Source organism: Macrobrachium nipponense, chromosome 8 (genome assembly GCF_015104395.2).
Source record: "Macrobrachium nipponense isolate FS-2020 chromosome 8, ASM1510439v2, whole genome shotgun sequence".
NCBI lineage: Eukaryota > Metazoa > Arthropoda > Malacostraca > Decapoda > Palaemonidae > Macrobrachium > Macrobrachium nipponense.
Window position 1 is genome coordinate 110,077,215 of NC_087203.1, and position 24,987 is coordinate 110,102,201.

The following is a 24,987-nucleotide window of genomic DNA, read 5'->3' on the forward strand; positions in this document are numbered from 1 at the left end:
TATGTATGTATGTATGTATGTATGTATGCATAGTAGCATGCGTATGCTATCCATTTTTATAATGATATCGAAACCTACGAACTTCTTCGGAACTTCAAAGACAGCGACTGGAGGTCCTCCAGTCCTCCAGCCGTCTCCGGAGAACCAATGCAAATAATCTTGCTAACCTTGAGGTGGGGACGGGGCTGGTGTCCTGGCCACTACGAGTTTTCAGAAAGTACTTGAGTGAGTTTTCTTCTTTATTATCTTTATTTGCACAATCGCGTTTGATGGTGATGAATGAGAGAGGGAGAGGAGAAGAGAGAAAGAGAGAAAGGTTTGTCAGTATTTGCATTGTGTCGGTTCAGAGTAAAGTTATTAACTTGTCGGGGTCGAGAAAGACATCATGATGTGTCACTGGCGTTGTAAGAGGCGCAGAAACAGCATCATTACCATCGGATTAGCATTTGGTTTTTTTTCTGAAGCCTCGTGTACCTGGAATGTGTTGGAGTTTTTTTTCTTTTAGAGTACCTTTTTCTGAAGCCTGGAATGCTTTGGCGGTTTTTTTTTTTTTTTTTTTTTTTTTTTTTTTTTTTTTTTTTTTTTTTTTTTTTTACATTTTGAATATTTTATTTTCTGAAGTCTGTTGTACCTGGAATGCTTTGGCGTTTATTCTGTTCTCTCATTTAAAATACTTTTTTTTCGGAACCCTCGTGTACCTGGAATGCTTTGGCGTTATTCATTTTGTTCTCTCTCATTTAGAATACTTTTGCCTGAAGCCTCATGTACCTAGAATACTTTGTAGAATACTTTTTTGTTTTTTTTTTTTTTAATCCCCGCCTACCTAGAATGCTTTGAAGTTCTCTCTCTCTCTCTCTCTCTCTCTCTCTCTCATTTAGAATGCTTCCTTTGTTATGAAGATGAGTAAGATTAAAACTGCCATGTTTTGATATTCGTAAAAGTGACTTAATTCCCAAGACATTACCCAAATGGCTACTAGACATCACCGATGGAAGGTCACTAAATGTATCATCCAGAACAAAAACTGCTTAATTCATGTCGCTTAAAAACACCGTGAAAATTTTTAGTTACAAAACTCTCTAGACTTACGATTTTAAGTATGGTATGCATAGGATCACAGCGGTTAACCAAGTCATAGACAGCGCCACAGCAACATGGGACGACAGTCTGTATCCTTCGTCAAGCTCGTATTAATTGTAACTTATCACCAGATGCTTTTCAATAAGGGTTAGCAATGACATTTTCAGAAGCCTTTGAAAGGAAGTACAGTGATGTGTATTAGCATGCAATTATTGCAAGCATTGTATGACTCAATTCCTGCTCATTCAGGGAATACATTGTGAAAAGAATAGTAAAAATTCACTGGATTTACTAGAATGTTACCCCTAGAAATGTTTCCAAACACTAAAAAAAAAATAAAAATAAAAGATAAAAATTGGTGCGCCACAGAAACTGTCAAATTCAAACAGGATATTTCAGTGCCCTTTGAACAAAAGGCAAATCTGGTGAAAAGCAACGCGGGATGACAGGCACCAGCAAAAAGGAAATGTCAACCAAACTGTAAAGTTTCCCTGCCACTGTGAAGGATTGAAGTCCTAGACTTAGATTATGAGAAATTTAACTTTTTCATCGAAGGTGATTTTCAATTGTTTTTTATCGATTTTTTTAAATTTTTTTTTTTTTTTTTTTTTTTTTTTTTTTTTTTTTAAAAGTTTCAAAGTACTATTTAAGAACTATAGAGAATTCTTCAGACGATCTACAGGAATTCTTTACCTTCCTCTGTCGTTTGTGTACAGCGTCTGAAAGGAAGTTCGGAAAAAGGTTCAAAAGGCGTAAACCACGAAGCCGTCGATTTGGACTTGACACTGAACTTTCCGGTTGCACACAAGTGTTCCAATGCTGCAGTGGTAAAAGTATAATATGATTATCATAATGACGATAAAATCTATAGTCGCTTGAATAGGTTCAATTTTGTTAAATGTTTTTTAACACTTCGAAATTTCAAATGAAAAAACGTTTTTTTATCTGTTCTCTAATTTATTCACTCAGCGAAAGTTTTTTTTATATCTATTCTCAAAGTTATTCACTCTGGGACTTTTTTTTATCTTCTGTAAGTTATTCATTCTGGGATTTTTTTTTTATCTATTCTCTTAAGTTATTCACTCTGGGAAATTTTTTTTATATTCTCTGTTATTCACCCAGGGAAAGTTTTTTTTATCTATTCCCTAAGTTATTCACTCTGGGAATTTTTTTTATCTATTCTCTAAGTTATTCACTCTGGAAATTTTTTTATCTATTCTCTAAGTTATTCACTCTGGAAATTTTTTTATCTATTCTCTAAGTTATTCACTTTGGGGCATTTTTTATCTATTCTCAAAGTTATCCACTCTGTGAATTTTTTATCTATTCTCTAAGTTATTCACCCTGGGAAAGTTTTTTTTTTTTATCTATTCTCTAAGTAATTCACCCTGGGAATTTTTTTTTATCTATTCAAGTTATTCACTCAGGGAATTTTTTTTATCTATTCTCTAAGTTATTCACTCGGGGACTTTTATCCCCTCTATTATTTTCTTCGAGTTGCACTCATTTCCCACTTAGATCAACGTCGCATTTCCACCGCCTTAACGAACGGAAGGTTTGCCAAGAAAAAAAAAAGCAGCGATAACTCAAAAGCGATGTCAGATCACTCACTGGGGTCATCAAAGACTGAATATCCCGTTCTCCAAGTTCCTCCGTGTCCTCCCCGACTCCTGGTTCGTGTAGTAGGCCGTTTGGCAGGAATATATATATATATTTCTACACAGTGCCTTTCCTTGTAACTTTGTTTATAACACCAGGCCTATAACTAGGGTCGAGGATTACCTTTCTTCTTCTTCCTCTTCTTCTTCTTCTTCTTCCCAGGCCTATCGCCTCATGCCTCGCTCGTACCTTTAAAAAAAGAGAGTACAAAAAAATGGAATAAGAGAAACCGCTCTCGGCTGTTTTGAGTCTGTAATATCAGTCTTGTTTATTTTGTAGCCTCGTAGGTGATCTGGTTTGGGCTTTATTGATGTGTGAAGTGGGGCCTTTAATGCCTTGGGTACATTCACTCCCCTTTCACATTGGTTCATATTCGGTGTGGAAGAATCCTACTTTATAATATATATATATATATATATATATATATATATATATATATATATATATATCTGTGTGTATATAATAGATTATTTATGGTCTCATGTTATAATTAGCAATCTGCATTTTAGTTTACTATAAGACTTTGCCTCTTGAACCGACTTACGACCTGATGATAATTTGAAAATAGCTATGATATCGATAATATTCTATGTTTTTTTTTTTTTTAACAATTTCATTCACAAATTTCTTACTACGATAATACTATGAAAACCAAAACAAAATTCAGGCTATGAATTTTGTTTTGGTTTTCATGGTAGTATCGTCATTAGAAAATTTGTGAATGAATTTATCAAAAAACGCCTTGAATATCTCACAATTCATAAGCATCTGTTTTCACGATACGAGACAGCTGAGAAATTACTCACGATGCATTTGAACACATAAACCGACGCACATAACTCTGTATGCACTCGGTAATCCCACGTGTATATCCGAACAGGCTCCCTAATATAGTCACATGACTCCGTGCATATGCATACGTCCCGCCCTCCTCTTAGTACCGTATGCGTTCCCATGCATAATACATGAGAAGGGGGTCACCCATACGTCGAGGGTCGCTGCCCCATTAAAATGGGTAGTAATGGGGAGGGTTAATTTCGGTTCCTATTAGTCGAATAATTAACATCTGCTGATACCGAAACACGGAGGAGGATAATTCGCATGCAGATTTAATCAAAGTTCCCGTGTTTACGCCCCAGCCCTTAGTAGCTGCGTCAATTATAGTAAGCCACCGCCGCCCGAAGGTAGATGAATGATGCATGAGAGAGAGAGAGAGAGAGAGAGAGAGAGAGAGAGAGAGAGAGAGAGATACTGGAACTTCTCAGCCACTCACGTTTGGTAGAGTTTGCCATATCGAACGTACGAAGCGAATCGTAAAAAAAAAAAAAAAACTGTTTGCATCCGTCTATTCGTGCACAGGCAGGCAAAGGATGCATGACCTAACGCTCTTATTTGTCGAAGGCTCAAGAAGGGCCTGGCCTTCTTGCTGAGGGTCTCAAGCACATGATTTAAACCAGGCGGTACAGTGCACTGTCTGATCTTATTATCTTTGCTGTCAAGAGGTTGTACACAGAAGGACATCTGCTTTTTCCCGTGGAGGACAGTCACACGTAATCGCGTGGGCATTTGCGCAAGTGCACATGGACACATGCCTACATCCTTATTTTTTTGCCATCACACTTTTTTTCATGCTGATAATAAAATAGCTTTATCAAAATATGTTGCAATGGCTGGACAGGACAAGCAAGAACGTCAGGGCAATATCGAGGTTAAATAAGACCGAAAGATCTTTTCTTCTTGTTAAGAAATAATGGATATTTGTATAGTGATTAGGTATTATTTGAAAAGAGAGAGAGAGAGAGAGAGAGAGAGAGAGAGAGAATTATTAAATTAAAGTTAAATTTTTTTACTTACGGTTAAGCAGTCATAAACACGAGTGCAGATGGAGGAAATGTAATTTAAAAGGGGGATTTATAGAATATATTATATATATTAAATATATATATAATAATAGATATATATATAGTATATGAATTTATGAATGAGCATATGCTCCTAAGCACAAAGCATCTCTTTACCCACGCACACACACACACACACACACACACACACACACACACACACACACACACACATATATATATATATATATATATATATATATATATATATATATATATATATATATATATATACATATGTGTGTGTATGTGTGTGTGTAGAAATGCTTTGTGCATAAGGGTATATGCTCATTCATAAATCTTGCTGAATTATTCTAACTTACAAATACAGCTAAGCATTGTGCCTGGCATCGTAGACAGGGCCATGTGCATGTATTTGTAATGCGTGAATGTACTGTGTGTAGGAGTCGGTAAGCAGTCGAAGTGAGTGTTTAGACTGTCGGCGGGCATCAAAGGACCAGTTGGGGTAGGGTCAGTTGAGCCTCCAACTCGTTTAGAGATTTTTTCATGTAAACAGTAGCACATGATACCTTCCACAGACGCTCTTATTTAGCACCTTAAAGGTTCGGTTCTTATCTCTCTCTCTCTCTCTCTCTCTCTCTCTCTCTCTCTCTCTCTCTCTCTCTCTCTCTCTCTCTCTCTCTGCCCAATTCGTGGTTCAGTAGTTGATTGAAATGCTAAATATTTTCATTGTGGTTTTTCACTAATATTGTATCTCTCTCTCTCTCTCTCTCTCTCTCTCTCTCCTCTCTCTCTCTCTCTTCTCTCTCTCTCTCTCATCTATAAACATTAATATGAGTGATGTATCTAATTTTGCGCATTAGCCTCTATTTGTTTGTTTTTGTTTATACTTCGTCAGTGCGATTTTTTTATTAACACTAATTTTTTGGAGTGATTATTAGGTTGACTCTTTATGTATGCTCGACTGTAATGTATACATAGCATGAGATGCGTGATTTTATGTAAACCAGCATATTTACGTACGCATTTTCATTCATGCATACCTCGTACTCACGCTCGAACACATTCATGAAGATGAAATGGTAAAGACGAACGACAATTGATCTTCAGGAAGAACAGAAGAGAACAGAAATGAAGAGAGTAATAAGACCCCCAAAACATTAGTACACTAAAAGCTGTCACTCTCGCAACTGTTAACAGTAGTAGACCCGGTTGTGGGAGAGATCACGACCAGCATTCCGATATTTATTGACTTGGCAGCGAGTTCCAAGGTTCTCTCACAGCTCCGTTACTGTCAGTCATGAGAGGCTATGGAAGAGATCGGGGACGGGGACGGTTTACGTCGAATTAGCGACCGCGTCCAAGTGTTTGGGCTAAAGTGCTGTAGTGGTTGTAGGTCTGCCTCGATGCGCCGTCTTGTCATTTTTGCTTTGGAGACAATATCTAGGGATTTTCGCTTTTTTTTTTTTTTTTTTTTTTTTTTTTTTTTTTTTTTTGCAAATGAAAAGGGAGCGAGGCAATAAAACCATTCAAGCGCGTAGAATGAGTTGCAAGAAGAAGAAGAAGAAGAAGAAGAATGATTTGCAAGAAGAAGAATCACTAAGAATGAGTATGCAAGAAGAAGAAGATGATAATGAAAAGCACGAAGAATGATTGGCAAGAAGATGATGATGAAATCACGAAGAAGAAGAAGAAGAATTATGGTTTGCAAGAAGTAGAAGAAGAAAGGACGAATAATAATTTGCAAGAAAAAGAAGAAGAAGAAGAATGATTTGCAAGAAGAAGAAGAAGAATGATTTGCAAGAAGAAAAAGAAGAAGAAAAATGAAAAAAAGAAGACTTGAGAAGAGAAAAGAAAGAATAAAGGGAGAATTGTCTCCAGCAATGGCTCTGAGACATTCCCACCACCACCACCACCATTCTCTCTCTCTCTCTCTCTCTCTCTCTCTCTCTCTCGGTCTTTTTTCCCCACAGTCACACCAGTTGCACCCGTCGGCCCCAGTTAGCGAATGCCATGATAGAGGCCCTTGTGATTTCCCAGGGGCACAGTAACTGCCTGCCAGAAGAAGTGCCAACTGATGGTGCCAATGATATGAGGGAGACGATGAAGGGGACCTTAAGGAGAACAAGGAGGATGTTAAAAGTAGTGGAGGGGGATTCTTCTTCTTCGAAGGATGGATGGGTGAGACTGAGTGAGTGGCATAGGAGAGGGACGCACCAGTCCACTTACTTTTTCCTCTCTCTCTCTCTCTCTCTCTCTCTCTCTCTCTCTCTCTCTCTCTCTATATATATATATATATATATATATATTATATATATATATATATATCTATATATATATATATATATATATATTTATAAATATATATATGTGTGTGTGTGTGTGTGTGTGTGTGTGTGGTTTCTCTAATATTGTATTTCTGTATATATATATATATATAGTATATATATATATATATATATATATATATATATATATATATATATCTGTATATGTATATGTGGTATTTCACTAATATTGTATCCCTCTCTCTCTCTCTCTCTCTCTCTCTCTCTCCTCCTCTCTCTCTCTCTCTCATTTATAAACATTAATATGAGTGATGTATCTAATTTTGCGCATTAGCCTCCTTATTTGTTTGTTTTTGTTTATACTTCGTCAGTGCGATTTTTTGTTATTAACACTTAATTAATTGTTTTAGTGATTATTATTTTATTTCAATATTGATGCGTATCTGGTTCATCAACAGAGCTTCGAAATTACCCTATTCTTATCCAACATCACTTCTGTCTTCCTCTCTCTCGGTTCCATGATAGTAAGGCCTCTCCATCTCTGTTTCTCTTCCTTTTGTTTCTGGCCAACCCCCTCAAGGTCATCCTCTCTCCTCTCTCCTGTTAGTTCTAGATTATTCATTCTTTTCACGAATTTCTCGTCTTTCGTTCTTTTCACTTGACCAGACCACCTCAAAACCTTCTGTTCTATCCTTTCTTTACGTTAATTATTTTTTTTTTTATCACACTCCTCCAATTCGACTAGGTGTGTTTATAGTGTGGGGTTCCGGGTTGCATTCTGCCTCCTTAGGAGTTCATCAATTTTCTTACCATGTGCGCTGTTTCCAGGAGCACACTCTTTTTATTATTATTATTATTATTATTATTATTATTATTATTATTATTATTATTATTATTATTATTATTTCTTCATCAGTCACCTTTCCAGGATAGGAATGGTGGTAACAATCACATCCCCCCCAAAGGCTTGGAGAGAACTGGAATAGTAAATCTGGAATTCCGGGATTTTTATAGGTATTCTTTCTTTCTTTATTTAGGTCAGTAACTCTAGGGCCTATAGTTAGTTAATCTAGGACGTATCGTCAGTATCTTGGTATGAGATAGAAATAAGAGTTAATTCAAGGAATATTGGCTATGAAAATAAGCCCTGTTTGCAACAGTGAATAATATTCGGTTATTAATGTTGGTAGATTATGTCAAGGCATCTACTTATTTCATCATTATCTTTTCCATACTATTGTTAAGACTACCATAGGCTAATTCCATATTTAGAGTGGAGGTGTATTTTTATTGCAATCTTATATTTCTATCATCATCCCTCTTCGGAATTTTACCAAGTTTAACTTTTAACATTTTCGAAGACATACCCTCGAAATTAGCAACACAATAGGACTGTACTGGGAGAACGAAAGCTCCAGTGGTCCTCTATGTCAGTGCAGCGACCACACCTACGAATTGTTTCCCCCCCCCACCCCACCCCACCTTCAAAAAAAAAAAAAAAAAAAAAAAAAAAAAAAAAAAAAAAAAGGGATAAATACTTTCCTGCAAAAGTATTGAGTACCACAAGCCGAGAGGTGTTTTTCTGCGTTTAAATTTTATTAAGCCTTTAGCGTAACAAGGTGGCGATTTCCACTTGCTCTTCATGTCCGCAAAGATATGCGAGTGGAGTGTTCAGAATTGCTCCAGCATTTCTTAAACGGTCTCTTGCTTTTATTATTATTATTTATATTTTTTTTTACAGTGTCCTGTTACCGGTCTCTATACAAGTTTCTGCGAAATTTGGGTGTTCGTTTTAATGATTTCATATTAGATCAATAATGTATTAGCAGGCCAAAGCAGTCTGTAAATAAATAAATAAATAAATAAATCTGATTATGCAATAATATATATATATATATATATATATATATATATATATATTATATATATATAGATATATACTATATATATATATTATATAATGTACTTCTATATTTGTCACCTAGTCACGCGTAACTTTTTTTAAATTCACAAATATGTAATTGTGTAGAATTGAGATATACGTATGTATATTTATATATATGTAAATATCTTTATATGTATATAATACGTATATATATATGTATATTATATACAAAATTCTCTATGAGTTGGCAAAAAAAAAAAGGGGGGAAGTAATCGTGAAGAAAGAATTAATTTAAGCTTCCTAGCTCCGCCCAGCGGCTGCCGGGAAGGGGCCTCCCATTGGCTGACCTGTCCCCTTGACTTTATCTCGCTATCGCGATCAGCCAATCAGGGCAGCCGCTGCGATGACAATCACAATGTCAGCGGTGGAATATGCATGAGTGTATATGAGGCCCTTATCACCACCTGCGTTCTCACCGCCGATAACAATACACCTGCTGATGACTCCGCCGGAGAGAGACTTGGGGAGACAGATAGATATACACGCAGACGGCTTGACAGCCAGGGACAACCTTTAAGATATTAAGGGAGGGGGGTGAGGGGGGATGGGGGGAAGGTGTGTATGTGTGTGCGCGTGTGTGTATGGGTTGGTCGACCATTTGTTTGTTTATGGCGTTTGCGTGACAATTCTTGACTTGGCTTGTGTAATTGTAGCCTTAGGTCTATATTTTATCCTAACGAGAATGAATGTGTTTATGTATTATATATGCATACGTACAAACGCGCGCGCGTGCACACACACACACATATATATATGTATGTATGTATGTATAAAATACACTCACAAATATATATGTATTTATAGATATATATATATATATATATATATATATATATATATAATATATATATATATATATATATTCATATATATATATTATCGCTTTTGCATATATACATACCAAGAAAGAGAGAGAGAGAGAGAGAGAGAGAGAGAGAGAGAGAGAGAGAGAGCCTGTCAGTCCCCAATAAGGTGAATGTAACGCAAATTATTCTATTTATAGCAACGCATAACGCCACCTTGCTCTCCCCCAAAAACACGACCATTTGACTCGGAAACAGGTAAAGGTATTAAACACGATAATGACGACAATGTTATCAAAATAAATTATTAGGGTCCCGAGGGATGTCTATATATTTTTCTCTCCCTTTTGTGTGCGTCGCAGGACAAAGAAGAATTCTTTGAAAGCCCCGTGACCTTGCCGACAAGATTTTCGCCGATAGTGGCCCTCCTATGACATTCTTCTCTCTCTCTCTCTCTCTCTCTCTTTCCTTCCTATAGGAATGTGCTTTATTTCGATGAGCTTTATGCCCAGCAGCACCGTTATCCGTTGTCGTATTCTGTGATATAATAATTTTTATATATTTCTCTATAAATTAATATAGATGTTCATGAAACATCTGTAATGAATATCATTTTGAACACGTGCGTTGGTCACAGCTGTGGCTTTATCTAATGTTGACGTTAGAGGGCAAGTGTTTTTAGCGGTAATAACACCGTTAGTCGAGTCATTACCAAGTACTCACTGCGACTTGGAAAGACAATCGAATAGGAAGGTTCGAATACCAATGACGTCTAGAGTCTTTGAGAAGTCAGAGATCATTATTGAATGAATGATCTTGCGCAGCTTGGCCAAGAGATGACGCAGGTTCAGTTGATGACCATTGGGTCAGTGACGACGAAAATTGGAGTGATTAGAAACAGTGGCAAATACGCAGAGAGGGAGAGGTCTGAATAAGGGAAGAATATATTCTTTACGGGCTGTTGAAGATTAAGCCAGCTTAATCTTCAACAACAGCAACAGGGAAGAATGAGATCAAGGGAAAGCAGATACGCAGACTATCTTCCGTATCTTTCAGCGCGGTAGATAAAAACGTTCCTTCTCTAAAGAAAAGCGAAGGAAACCTCTTTCTCCTCCTCCTCCTCCTATTTTTCCTCCCGAGGAAAGGAAGAGACAGCGGACGGGCGTCGCCAAGGCTTCTGCGAAGGGCCTCCTGCGTATTTTGCATAGCTAAAGACGCCGAGGGTATCCGGAGAAGTTCCTTAGTATGCTTGGAGGCGATCACACCCGGTCGCTATTGCTTCTGGTGGGGGGAGGGTGGGTCGGAGAAGGGAGGAGAGGAAGTGGGAAGGAGGAGGAGCCAGGATGATAGGGAATAGAGGGAGGGTGAATGGAAAAGGAAGAGAACCCACCCCGTTCCTTTAGGTTTCCCATTGCCTCCTCTTCTTTTAATTCCTTTTTCATTTTATGCTCGGCTGTGACTACAGGAACTTCTTTTATTCGATTTCGTTCGATTTTGATCTTCTGATTCTTTGTTGACATTTTTCCGGGTGTCCTACAGAAAGCTTGTTATTGCCTGAGATACGGGGAAGTAATGTTATTGGTGATTTTCATTTGTCATACGTTGAATCTACTGAGAGAAGATTAAAAAAAATTTGTTACTCTCTCTCTCTCTCTCTCTCTCTCTCTCTCTCTCTCTCTCTCTCTCTCTCGTTGCTAATGGTGAAAGTCATTGGTTCGAACCCCGAAGGAAGGAGTTATCATTGGCATTTATTTGCAGGCGAGACTGCGTACTTTTAATGTAGGATAATATATGAATTCCTTACTGTTGCCGTTTTTCCTGTCAAGACTTTTTTTCCTCAGTATCAAAATAACTTTGGAATTCCACTTTATCAGACGCTAGTGATGTAGTTTGTATAGTAGGAGGCTACTTTATGTGTGTTTGTGTGTGTGTGTACCTTTTATTTTCATATATACTCGAAAATTAGCTGGGAAACGAGTTAGAAATTATTTAAATCATTTAGGTATGTAAACAAGAAACTAAATCATTCGCTAATGCTAAAGCTAATTGGACAAACGACTAGCAACACACCCCACCGTCACCCTACCCCCCACCAACAAACAAAATTAGACCAAATTGTAGAAGCAAAAAACCGCAGGCTACAAGCCCCAAAAATAAATATAGGAACTGCCACAGTTAAAGATGGGAGTCGTAGGCGACAGGATAAGATTCCCAAAGCTTGGGCGTCGAGGGAAAGAAACAGCCACTGGCCAGTGCAGTACAAGGAAGAAGAGATGGAAGATTTTGAGAGAGAGAGAGAGAGAGAGAGAGGTAGTGGCAGTGGCTTGACGGGAATTCCTGATAGAAGGAGCCAATCTTTACTTGAGCTCTACTTAGAAGCGCTCGAGAGAGAGAGAGAGAGAGAGAGAGAGAGAGAGAGAGAGAGAGAGAGAGAGGCCATCCTACGGCTGAGAGAGAGAGGATTGGGAGGAGGTTGATTCATTGATCAAATCAGTTGCCACTGATTCATGCCTATCCAGGAAGAGAACGAAGACCCACACCCCCCACCCCACCAGTATGTTAAGTACGGAAACATTTTAAAATTCAAACCGTACAACTGTTTATGGAATCATTCAGTTCTAGAGGATCAGACAATGAAGGCATTTTGTTTATGAATCGTGCAGAAATGGTTGAGGTCTTACAATCATCCTCCAAAAAATTCCCACATAAATTATTACCCCACATTAAAGCACTGACAAGGAGAATAATATATCAGGATATTGCGTAACGTCAGATAACTTTTCACCATTGTTATCCCTAAATGACATCCTTTCGCACTGAATGCATGATGCGTGGAGATTGATATTGTTTATTAATGAATTATTATATGAGCGAATTACGCTACAAAGACTGTTGATATTAAATTCAAAGACTTTCACTTCATCGATGCGACTTCAGAAGAAGAATCGAGCATACAAACAAACAAACAGGTCGTCTGGAAAGAAGATTGCGTGCCTATTTCGAGGAATTAGATAAGGTGACTCTCCAGAAGAAGGACATTCGGCTCTCTCTCTCTCTCTCTCTCTCTCTCTCTGGAGAATGTCAGCTTCCACCAACACGTTTCGTTTCGTTGGGGGATTTACCCTGACTTCACCAGTGGAAATGCACAAAGTAAAACATCTTGTCCCTTCATTTATTTACATTTAATTTATTTATTTGTTTATTTATTCATTCATTTATTTATTTATCTGCTTGTTTATTTACTTATTTATTTGTTAATTGAACTCTGTAGTTGTGCACGTCCTTCTTCCAGAGAAATCATTGGCAATAAAGGCATAATTGTGTTCCAAGCCGTTTCTGATGACACTAATGTATGAAGTACTCGCGTGCATTTTGTCATTTATTTCCTGTCCTTCTAATTCCAGACTCGATTCATTATTGTATATTTTCAAAAGCCACGAAAAGAATAATGAAGCAGATGGGGGGAAGAGGAAATTTGTTGCAGCTGGAAACTGCACATAACAAATGTCTTCCATCTTGTGCCTAAGGCCAGAATCAAGCGTCTTCAACTGGATGTTGTAGGGCTTCCTTGTTTACGTGTCTCTCGGAGGACCTCTCCGTCAATGTGATGTAAATTGAATGGGACTTTTGCTTTGGGGCTGGGCGGGGGGGGGGTGTTCGTGAATTATGTGAAAAGATGGTGTTTTTTTATTAATGATTTTTTTATTATTTTTTTTTATTTATTTATTATTTTTGCTTAAATTAACAGGATTAAAAAGCGGAATATTTAGATGGCCTTGTGGTTTCAGATTTATAGCAGTTCGTTAGGTAATTATTTTACTTAATCCTTTTATTTTTTGGAGGAAAAAAAGCTAAGTATCTCTTAGTTTAACCAGACCACTGAGCTGATAAGCAGCTCTCCTAGGGCTGGCCGAAGGCATTACTAGATATTTTTACGTGTCTACGAACCGATTGGTTACTTAGAAACGGGACCTATACAGCTTGTTGTGGGATCCGAACCACACCGAGAAATGAATTCTATCACCAGAAATAAATTCCTCTGAATCCTCGTTGGCAGAGCGGGGAATCGAACCTGGAATTTTTTTATTTTTGGGGGGGCCCGGATGCGGGCTGGGAGGGTGGGAACGATTAGAGTTGTCCTATTCTTTCTCTCAGTAACTAGTTTGGTGAATACATTTACAGTGATTTAGGTAGGTAAGATAATTGTTTTTTTAATAGAAGTGATTATTATTATTATTATTATTATTATTGTTGTTGTTGTTGTTGTTGTTGTTGTTGTATAATAATAATAATAATGATAATAATAATAATAGTTATTATTATTATTGGTAAGGTTTTCCTGTCATAGTACTGCAGTACTTATATCAGTCAAAACGTTGACCCCGCCAACTAACATACTAGTATATCGGCCGTGTGGCAACACGGGAGGGTATTCTGAAGAAGCGCTTGAGGGCCTTCCCTCGGGTATTCCGAACCAGCGCTCGAGGGCCTTGCCTCCTGTTCCGCGGATGCATATCCTACTTCATTTCACGGTTGTGTAATTCTGTAATGTGCCACTTGTTGCTTGGCGACTGTGGGACGAAGCCCACCCTCCGATGAGTAGTTATGGAATGGGGAGAAACTCAAATTTTGTAAATTATATGACAAGTTTTTTTTTGAAAGGTTTCGCTCTCTGGGTCTTTCGGTTTTGAGGCTGGAGATCTGAGGGAGAAGAGAGAGAGAGAGGAGAGGGGATAGGAGAGGGGGGAGAGACGAGAGAGAGAAGGGAAGAGAGAGGGTAAGGACCGAAGTATTAACTCAAGATCGTGCCTGGTGATCAGTCAATTACAATGGGTCACGACCCATCATGGAATGCAAATTATGGAAAGACTTCGAACTGGTATATAACGTTTATTGCGACCAGACGAGATATATTCGTAAAGATTTCTTTGAATATGTATATATGTATATATATATATATATATATATATATATATATATATATACTATATATCATATACATATACATGTATATATATATATAAGTAAAAAATATAATATATATTATATATATATATATATATATATATATATATAATAGTATATATATAAAACACATTTTAAACTGAGTGCATTTGTGTGCATGCACAGTGAATTCCTGTACATTTTTATAGGTAATAAATAAGGAGTAAAACACTATAAATAACGTGTTATTTGTTATAAATATTACTCATTCTTGGTTATTAATTTTGAATGCACAGCTGCAAAATCTCTCGGTCAGCTGCAGCATTAGGATCCGTTTCTCATAACCTCTTTGTTTGTTACTTAAGCAACAGTAATTTTTCGATCCTAAATCACTGTATTAGTGGTAAGAGTACTTGAGTACTTCACTTAACACAAGCAGACGCACCTGCATTGTACTTTCACACGTACGCAGATGTACCCAAGGATTAGAGTACTAAGTACATAAGTTCTAACCACTCCCTCCCTCCCCGCCCCCTCCCACCAACCACTGCTCTCCATGATTGATGACGAAGAGAACAAACAGTTTAGTGAGCTGGTGCTGGCGATGGTGGTTGGGGGAGGGGGGTAAGGGAGGGGGAGGGGGGTGATGTTGGTGGTGGTGCTTCTGCTGAGCCGAGAAAGTCCCATCGTAAATTTAGCCATCTGAACAGATAAACAGGTGGACTGGGACCAGCTGGGAGCTTTAGTTTGGGAATTCAGCTGGTATTGTGAGAGAGAGAGAAGAGAGAGAGAGAGAGAGAGAGAGAGAGAGTCTTCGTCTAGTCACTGCTGGTAGTAGTGCTTCTTTTAGCGATGCTCCTGTTGGTGGCGCTTCGGCGAATCGTTTTGTATCGTTATTCATCGAGGGATCGAGTCTCCTCCTCCATCCTCCTCCTCCTCTCTGACTTAAGTAGGATTTGGAGCAGCTCTCTCTCTCTCTCCTAATGCCCTCGGTTTAACCTGGGATGAAGTTGGAGACTCCGGGAACAACACCAGCAGCAGTAGCAGTAGCAGCAGCAGAGATAAAACCCAAGATATCTCGCAAGGATGAGAGAGGCGTCTGCCTTAGTCGTTGCTTCGAGGGAGAGGAGGAGACGGCCATGGTGAAAATTGAAATAAATATACATTTAAGCAAATGCCTTTTAGAGACGTAACTATGCAAATTGAATGCGCGCTTAAGCGTACTACACATCTTTATGGGCGTATATATCTGTATAATATTTTTATAACCCGTAGCCGTTTGATGATATCACGTTATCACTGTATAATAGTTCCATGAAAACCAAAGATCTTTTTATATCATACTTATTGCTTATGACATCAGAATGTTTGGGTACTGTTTTTCGTTGCCTTATTAATTTTCATTCAATCACTTCATTATGCCTTCAGTAACACTGTAACACGCTTTGAATGATAATTATAATATCATTACTATTATTTACACGCGGCTCCCAGGTTTCACCCGTCATTTGCCAGCTAATGACGTCACTGACCCCCGACCCCCCCCCCCCCCCCCCCCCACCCCCCCCCCCCCCCCCCACCCGCCCCACCCGCCCTCCCCCGCCCCACAGCCTGACACCTCATTTTCGTGGCACGTGCCATTTCGCAGATTGTAAAATTTCCCCGCCGTAATGGCGACGACTTATGCCAAAACCGCCATTTCGGTACGGAACACGTACTACGTACGTAATGTCGCGTGCGAGCCGTTGGACCTCTTCCATATGCCAAGGGCATAAATCTTGCCACGCTGTCATGAGATCTCCGTTAAGGCTGGCATGAATAGGACGGTCGATCATTAGTGCCATTGGCCAATTATTTTTTTATTTTTTTATTTTTCTGTACTTTTCTCTCACTCACTTTTTTTTCTCTCATTTTTCTTTTCGTCGGAATAGACCCATTTCTCTCGCTGTTCCCGCTGCGAGGACGATGTCTGTGCAAACAGGGGGACAGGTAGATGACGTGTTTGATTTACTGTCAACAATCTGTAAGACAAAGTCTGTCGTATTGACCCAAACTGATTATCGTCTTTTTCTTTTTATTTATATCCGTTCTTTCTTTTTATTCATCCTTTCCTCTTTTTTACGTTAGCAAAACTTTTGCTGCCATTGGTCTCTCTCTCTCTCTCTCTCTCTCTCTCTCTCTCTCTCTCTCTCTCGTGCATATATGTTTGGCAGTGACGGGAGACTGAAATTTATGCTTAGAAAAAAATGCTTATGATTGTCATTTATGACGCTTACTTTTTATTTCTGTTATACGAGATTGTTGAAGGAAAGTTATAATTCATAAGCTGCTATTGTAATGGTTCCCTGCTGTGTTCCCTGCAATATAATGACCAAATTATCTAAGAAACTTGGCAGATAAGTATATCGTGTATTTCTCTTCTCTCTCTCTCTCTCTCTCTCTCTCTCTCTCTCTCTCTCTCTCTTATTCGCAAGCTTCTCGTTTCCTCTTCGAGTAACATTAACAGTTGTACTAACTCCTACAGATAAATGAGCACTCGATGTCTCCTCGGATGGACTAACAAGTCTTTCAGACATGCTAATCCTTGTAACTCTTTGTAACTTTGCAACTACTTCCTTGGTGAGTATTTCAGTGCTATAATATTCTCTGAAGCCTTTGAAGTGCTGAAGGAAACCACAAATTTCTTTTCTCAAACAAGATTAATTTAACTTTTGTCATGTGTTGTCTTCAACTAACGTCACAGCAGCCAATGCTTTCGACTAGATCGTAAATATCAAAATCATTCTGTTATTTCAAATATATATGTTAGAAAGTTCGTTAAGAACAATAATCATAATCCCCTCGCTATATTTTTTATATTAGAATTAATCTTCACGCAACATTGTAAGCCTCTGTAATAGCATGTCGTACTAGATGCCCTGTATTTTCGCTTGGGGCTAAAATTGCACTAAATCAGACCGGCAAATCTTCTCTCTCTCTCTCTCTCTCTCTCTCTCTCTCTCTCTCTCTCTCTCTCTCTCTCTGACACACAAAGAATTTTCTCCATCTTTTGTGTTCAGTCCAATCCCGTCACCAATATTACTAATACAATTCACATTATCACCAAATGCAGGTATTAGATAATTGATGCTTTGGTTGGGCAGGTCACCTCCCTCTACTTAATGCACTTCTACACCCCACCCCACCCCCGCCCCCCCCTTCCCCAGTCCCCCACTCCACCACGTTTGAGGTCTTGCTCCCAACCCAAAAACCCTCCGCCTATATACAGTTGGCACCCCTTCCTCCCTAACCCACATTAGGTTCGTTTATGATCGTCGATGAAGATGTGCAGAGCTCTCAATAGCAACATGAGACAACTCTCTCTCTCTCTCTCTCAGGGAGTGTGTGTATTAATATATTAACTGTACGATTTTGTCAGTTTTTATTCATTTGCATTTAATTTTGCTTTCCATGTTTATTCCTCTACCCCTAAGAAGCTGACTGAGATAATACCCAAAAGATAAAAGTAATTCTCGTACAGATACTCGGAAAGTAAAATCAATTGCACCTTCCTTTGATACTGATATGGAAGCTTTGTTTATTGGCCCGGCACCTGACTTTTCTTTTTCATTTTACTCCAAGACTGGTGAGGCTTAGAATAGGTGTTGTAATGTTATCATCGTTGTCACCTCCGCAAACTCTTTTTGATGTTGTTGTACTTAATTTTACAGAAGAACCAAAACCTGTGAGGCATTAGATGGTCATAGATCATCTCATTAGATAAGGAAAGCTTAGCCATCATTACTCAACTTTTTGACTGCAAGGATTAGTTCACTGAATTTACGATGCTACAAATGAATCGTTGCCTTATACTCATTCTTAAGTATAATATTTCCAGTGAGCAGCAAAACCGGTACTGAATGTATGACAAGCCTGCCGTTTGCTTCAGGAGCTATATCAGCTGTTTACTGGACTATCTTATATCGAAGGGGACTAAGAATAACACAGGCCTAGCGGGTAGTCCATGCCTACCATTCTCCTGGGTAGACCTAAGACATCAGCAGTTAATCTGTAATAAATCAAAAACAAATTCAAATTAAAGAAATGAGGATCTCAGCTTAATTATTTCTTGTACTGAGGAATTAGAATAATTAGTAAAGAACTCAGTCACCCGCGAAGTTGTTTGTCATGGTATACTCACAGAGAGGAACAGACAAGTATAGTTCTCAGTTGTCCAAATTTTATTAGAATCTTGGAAAATTATTCATTTTATTTCTTATTGTTCTGCCATTGTCAAAACTTTCTCGTTACCGTAGATTTACTTAAAACATTATTTAAGCTTTATTCAAGTACCGTAGAATTATGACGCCAGACCTTTAAACATTTTTTGTGGGGTACTGTTGAATTGTGACGTCAGAATTCAATTAAACTGTATTTAAATACCGTGGAATTAGGGCATCAGAATTCCCCTAAACTTTGAGTGCCTTGAAATTATGACGTAAAAATTCCTTTAAGTTTTATTCAAGTATCGTGGAATTATAACATAGGACTTCCCGTGAACTTTATTTACGTACAACGGGATTATGACATCAGAATTCCTCAGTGGAATTATGATATAAGAATTTCAATAAACTTTATTCAGGTACCTTGAAATTATGACTTTAGAATTCCCTTCAACTCTTTTAATACCGTGGAATTATGACATTAGAGAATTCCTCGGTGGAATGATGACATCGGAATTCCACCAGACTTCATCGAAGTACCTTGAAATTATGACATCAGAGAATTCCTCGGTGGAATGATGACATCTGAATTCCACTAAACTTCATCGAAGTACGGTGGAATTATGGCATCAAAGAATTCCTCCGTGGAATGATGACATCAGAATTTCACTAAACTTCATCGAAGTACGGTGGAATTATGACATCAAAGAATTCCTCGGTGGAATCATGACATCGGAATTCCCTTCCAAGTTTATTTTAAGCCCTCGACCAATTCGTGTCCCCACCATGGGGCCATTTTCACCTCTTTCCAGTCTTCCATCTTAGTCCCTATAACCCTTCTTCCCGGCTTTGTTCTCTACTCCTCCTCCTCCTCCTCCTCCTCCTCCCTTTCCCTTCATGCCCATCAAGGGAACCCGTTTCTCTGGGACCCCTCCTCCTCCTTCTCTCCTCTCCCCTCCCCCATCCCCTTTCCCGCTCCTACCCCACCTACCCAGCGCGGATTTTCTCACCCTCACCACCTGGCAGTCTAGCCATGCCCAGCAACCGTCGATCTGCATAATCAATAAGGCTGCACTGTTGCAAATTGATCAGCATGTAAATGGCTATTGGTTGTTGGCTGCTGTTGCTGCTGCTGCCGACTCTTCTCTTCGTACGGTAAGAGGGGAAGAGGAGAGAGAGAGAGAGAGAGAGAGAGAGAGAGAGAGAGAGAGAGAGAGAGAGAGAGAGAGAGTTCTGAAGTAAACAGGGAAGTAGATGAGTGCGTTTAGCGTAGGGAGTTTCAGACATTTTTTTTATTTTGTAATGGTAATAATATGTAAAAATTGCTTTAATGCGTTGGGATGCTTATGTTAAGTATCAAATTGTTTTGGCTGTTTGTTTGTTTCTTCTTCTTCATCTTCTTCTTCTTCATCTTCTTCTTCCTCTTCTTCTTCTTGATAACTGATCTCTCCTTTCTGTATTTCCCATTTCCTTCTGTTACTTCTTTCAAATGAACTCCATGTTCTTTGGAAGTTTGAATTTCAAGTCAATGGCTGCTTTGGTGGGTTTGTTCCTTATATAAATGGAGTTCATCTTCTGAATAATAATGATAATAAAAACAAGTTTAGAATTTCTGATTCCATCATAGTTATTATTGTTAACGGAGGTATCGTTAACAACTCTATGTAGACTCCTGTCCCGTTAATTAAAGTCTAAGGCAAAGGACCTTTCCCTCACCCGCTTCTCCCTCTGCCTGTGGGTTGTCAGGTCGTGTATTTTCGTCAACTTTGCTTTTTCTATAATTCATATTTCCTCAGATTATTTTATTTGCTGTGCTATCTTACTTCCTGATTAGGTTTTCAGTGATGTGATTGACAGGTTATTTACGTAAACAGTCTTTTTTTAAGGCATAAGATTGATTAAACAATTACTCAAGTCTCGTATATAAACCCGTGAGTATGTCGGTAAACATCGTTTCAGTAAATAGTATGTTATATCTTTTTATCCTGTACTGATACTTCCTTTCATTTAACGAATTGAGAACCATCCTTAACGTCTGTCCAATATCCGACGCCGCTTCCATTTCTGTGACGGCGCCGGAGCAGCGGAATCGACCATTTTATCGAATGACTAAAGTTTTGCCGCCCTGTCGAACCTTCGAATACTTTTTCCCTCTCTCGACGTATCCTGCGCCTCGATTTGAATTTGAAAGGAGCCTCCTCGGCAGTCCTCCTCCTTTTCCTTTTCCCCTTTAGACGAGGCGTCGAGTGCGTGGAAGTCGTTCCTTCTCTCTTTCCCTCCGAAGGATTTTGATAACAATGCAATCAGCCAACGGGCGGAGAAGTTCGCGAGTTCGCAACGCGAGAAATGTTCCCCGAGTCCCTTTCTCCTCGCCAATCTGTGCGAGGAGTCCTCCTGGTGGGGGCGTGGCTTGGGTGACGTCAGCTCCAGATCGATAACTTAGGTCTATAGAAAACGGAGCTCGTCGTAGGCCTAAAACTAAGATATGGCAGTCGTTTCTCATTGTCGTGGCGCGCTGTTTTATATATTTATACAAATGCTTGTTTCAAAGTTATATCCTTATTAAATGAAGGTAAGATTCCTTGCCAAATTAAACATTTAAGTGTCCACTATGTCGTTTCATTGTTATATAAATATACTCACAAAGGTTTGAAAAGTGTATTTTGCCTTTTTGGTGCGTTGTTTTTTCTTATCTTGCTTAGAAAAGACAGGTAGACTATATACTTTAGTTTGTACTCATTCAACTCTTTCATTTCCACAGCTGCCAAAATCACAGTATTTTTAAAGCGTGTTTTATATTTCATGATAAAGAAAAGAATTGATGAAAGAGAAAATATACTTACGGACAATGTCGTAAACCCACACACACACACACACACACACACACACACACACACACACACATATATATTATTATATATATATATATATATATATATATATATATATTGTAGGTATATATATATGTGTATATATATATATATATATATATAGATATATATATATATAATAATATATTATTATTATTATATATTATATATATATATATATATATATATATATATATATATATATATGCACATGTACAAGGGCCATATATGTAAAATTATATCATGCCATACTATATATAGGTATATATAATATCTATAGAAACATTGCAATTTTTTTTATTCTTTATACATATTATGAAAAGGCATCTATTAATTTCTCTTATCTTTTTTTTTCTTGCAGGGTGTGACCTCAATGCCTCCAGCGAGGACGACCCCGACAGGACCAGAGGCCCTCCTAGCCCCTGCCCGACTTCGACAGCAACCTTTTGAATTCTAAAAAAAAGGACTCACGGTTAGAAACCACACACCCCCCACCCCTCTCCCCCTCTCTCCCTCCCTACTAGCTTCATGTCCAGCACGGATTGAGGCCTTACAAGTACATACTATTTTAAGTTCATTTCTTGTTCATGTCTTAGAGAGTAGATTTAGCTGTAGTCAGTTGTTTTAATGATCAAAGTCAATTTCACCATTAGTTTGACGATTGGTAAAGTAATTACTGTAAAAGTCTCTGTTTTGCCAGTAAAGTTGAATTTTATCAATGTTTTGACGGCTGGTAAAGTAAAGTAGTTCAATTTCATCATATTTTTTACGATTGGTAAAGTAATTACTATGAATTTATCTGTCCTTGAAAGCTTCAAAACTCTTTCAAAGTATTATAATTTATTCTCTATATATTTAAGTTATGCTTTTATATTGTGTGTAATTTTTAAGGGAATTAACTCATATCATGAATACTAGAATTTAAGTTCATTTATATACGTAGCCATGGGGTTATAAAGCCTGTGAGATTGTGACATATTCTGAGTGCATATAAATGGACTGACGACAGTGTTAGTGTAAATATATGAGAGAACACCAGTAATTACAAGAGACACGAGACCAAGGTAGAATAATTAATGAAGGACTGATTCTGTTATGAATGAGGTCAAAGGTTACGCAGGCCTACTGTAAGAATTGTAAGAATGCTTAGAAAAACCCAATGTCGTGATTAAACTGTCGTATAATAAAAAAAACTCACATATAAATAAGTCGTATCATTTGTAAAAGTTAAAAACGAAGACTTTCGGACACCTGAGCCTTGTTCCTCCTCTTTGTTTAAACTGTTCAGCTGTTTGAAAGCCTTTGTTTTTACATTTTACAAAAGTTACATAATTATACAACTGGATTTTTATGGCACAACTGTACGAGTATCGAAGGAGAATGGTGTTTGTGTGAGTGATATGCAGTGTTACAGTTTCTATAGTGGTCTGAATGGGGCACAAGGTTATGTATTTGGTTACATATCGTGCAACCGAATATTAATAGAGGATCTCTTCGTCATAAGCACCTTCAACTTATACTCCATCCCGTAATATGAAGTGGTTATGTAGACCTTTCACTTTGATGACGTCGTGTAACCCTTGGGTTGAATCCTTACCATAGCTAATAACTTTGTCTCGTGATATTTGAATGTCCACAGACGGCCTGGAGTTTAGCCTCGTGTGACTGATAGCGACTTAAATTTGACATTTCATCTAATCTCAGGTTCTGAAGTTATGTGAGAAGTTATTTCCCCTCCAACACCTGTATGACCTCGGTAGTACGTGTGACCTGATTAATCTATCCATGTCAGGAAAGATAGTATTTAAATCACACATTTCTTAACCTACTTTGCCATCATAAATTCATTTCAAATAAATCATCTGTTTTTCACAACTTTTTTCCATTTATAAAGTGCATTCAAAAGCAATTGCTGTTTGCAGTTAGTTTTTTTATTATGTGCATATTGTGAAAGCCACCCTTTCAATTAATTTTTTTGTCATTTTATTTGTCTATGCTATGTTTATAAAAGCTATATACTTCTCATTTTTCATCACGAGGTATAATCATTATTAGAAAGAGTATATGCTCTTCTTCTTTTCCCTTTTTTTTGCCCGAAAATTCCAATTTTTTTGTATAGAATCCATGAGTTGTTGATGAACTGTAATTGACCCTGGAAGTTTTCACTATTTCTCTTATAATTTAATCTAATACATAGTCTATTATTCAACCGTTCTTAATTTCTGAATACAACATTTAAAATGAGCTGTTTCACATTTGGATATGTTTTCTCTTCTATAAGTTTCAGTAATGAACATAACGTTTGGTTCATCTTCGTGAGTGGGTAACAAGTTTTATTTAATTTTCTTTGGCGAATATTCTTAGCTTCAGTTTCAAATTGTAACAAGGTTCTTTCTCCTTTTCAAAGTCTCTATTTTAGCCTGTTACAGTTACAATATCAGATACAGTTACTAATACAGAACCAGATATTTTTCATTGCTTTGATTTTATGAGTGCATTCTGCTGATTGAATTTGATATAGCTTATTATAACTAAGACATTATTTCTAGAAAAAAAATTAAAAAGTTAATTTTTAGTGAAAATAAACAAACGAAGTTTCAACAAAACCTCGAGGAATTCAAATCCGGGAGAGAAAGGTAAAAAAAAAATGGACAGGGGGCCTTCTTCGAGAGCGTCCTATCGGGACTGTAATCAAATGCTTGCTGATGCAATTGGCTTACCTGCCTTAGATGCCTTGAATCTTGCGTTAGAGGTGTGTGTGTGTGTGTGTGTCTATGTGTGTTGTGTGTTTGTGTGTGTATAAAACTTAGGTGGGTAACTCTGGCATTGTGCCTTCTCAGATGAAAGAAACCTTTTAGAAGTGGAATGAGAGAGAGAGAGAGAGAGAGAGAGAGAGAGAGAGAGAGAGGAGAGAGAGAGAGTATTATGAGTTACGTGTGTTGTCTGCAGAGAGCAAGAACATATTTATAAATACTGAAAAAAGATAGGCTTTACATAAGAGTTTTGTCAGAATTTCTCAGAATGAAGATAAAATTCTGTATTCCTAAATATAACTTTTTTTTTTTTTAAGTATCGATCTTACATTCAGTCAAATAAATGCACAAATGTATGCTGATTGAAAATTAGCATACACTTTTCCAAATAACATTCTATGCATAGGTAGTTCGCCATCATCTAGTCACACACACACGCACGCACACACAGAGAGAGAGAGAGAGAGAGAGAGAGTCTTTATGTCGGGTTCATTGGTCGTGGCATACATACCATGATGGCGTCCCTGGGATGTCCGCAGATACACAGTATAATAATGATAAGAACCAGCTTGTTTGTAAAC

At 37.9% G+C, this 24,987-nt stretch overlaps 1 protein-coding gene across 2 annotated transcripts in view; it reads left to right on the forward strand.

The window, feature by feature from the left end:
* The window catches only part of LOC135222958 (homeobox protein php-3-like), a 657,411-nt gene that overhangs the window by 538,848 nt on the left and 93,576 nt on the right, over window positions 1-24,987 (forward strand). For both annotated transcript variants that reach the window (XM_064261424.1, XM_064261425.1), the window contains exon 4: window positions 22,015-22,209. In XM_064261424.1, coding sequence (XP_064117494.1) covers window position 22,209 — 1 coding nt within the window. In that variant the 5' untranslated portion in view covers window positions 22,015-22,208. The remainder of the gene's footprint in view (window positions 1-22,014; window positions 22,210-24,987) is intronic.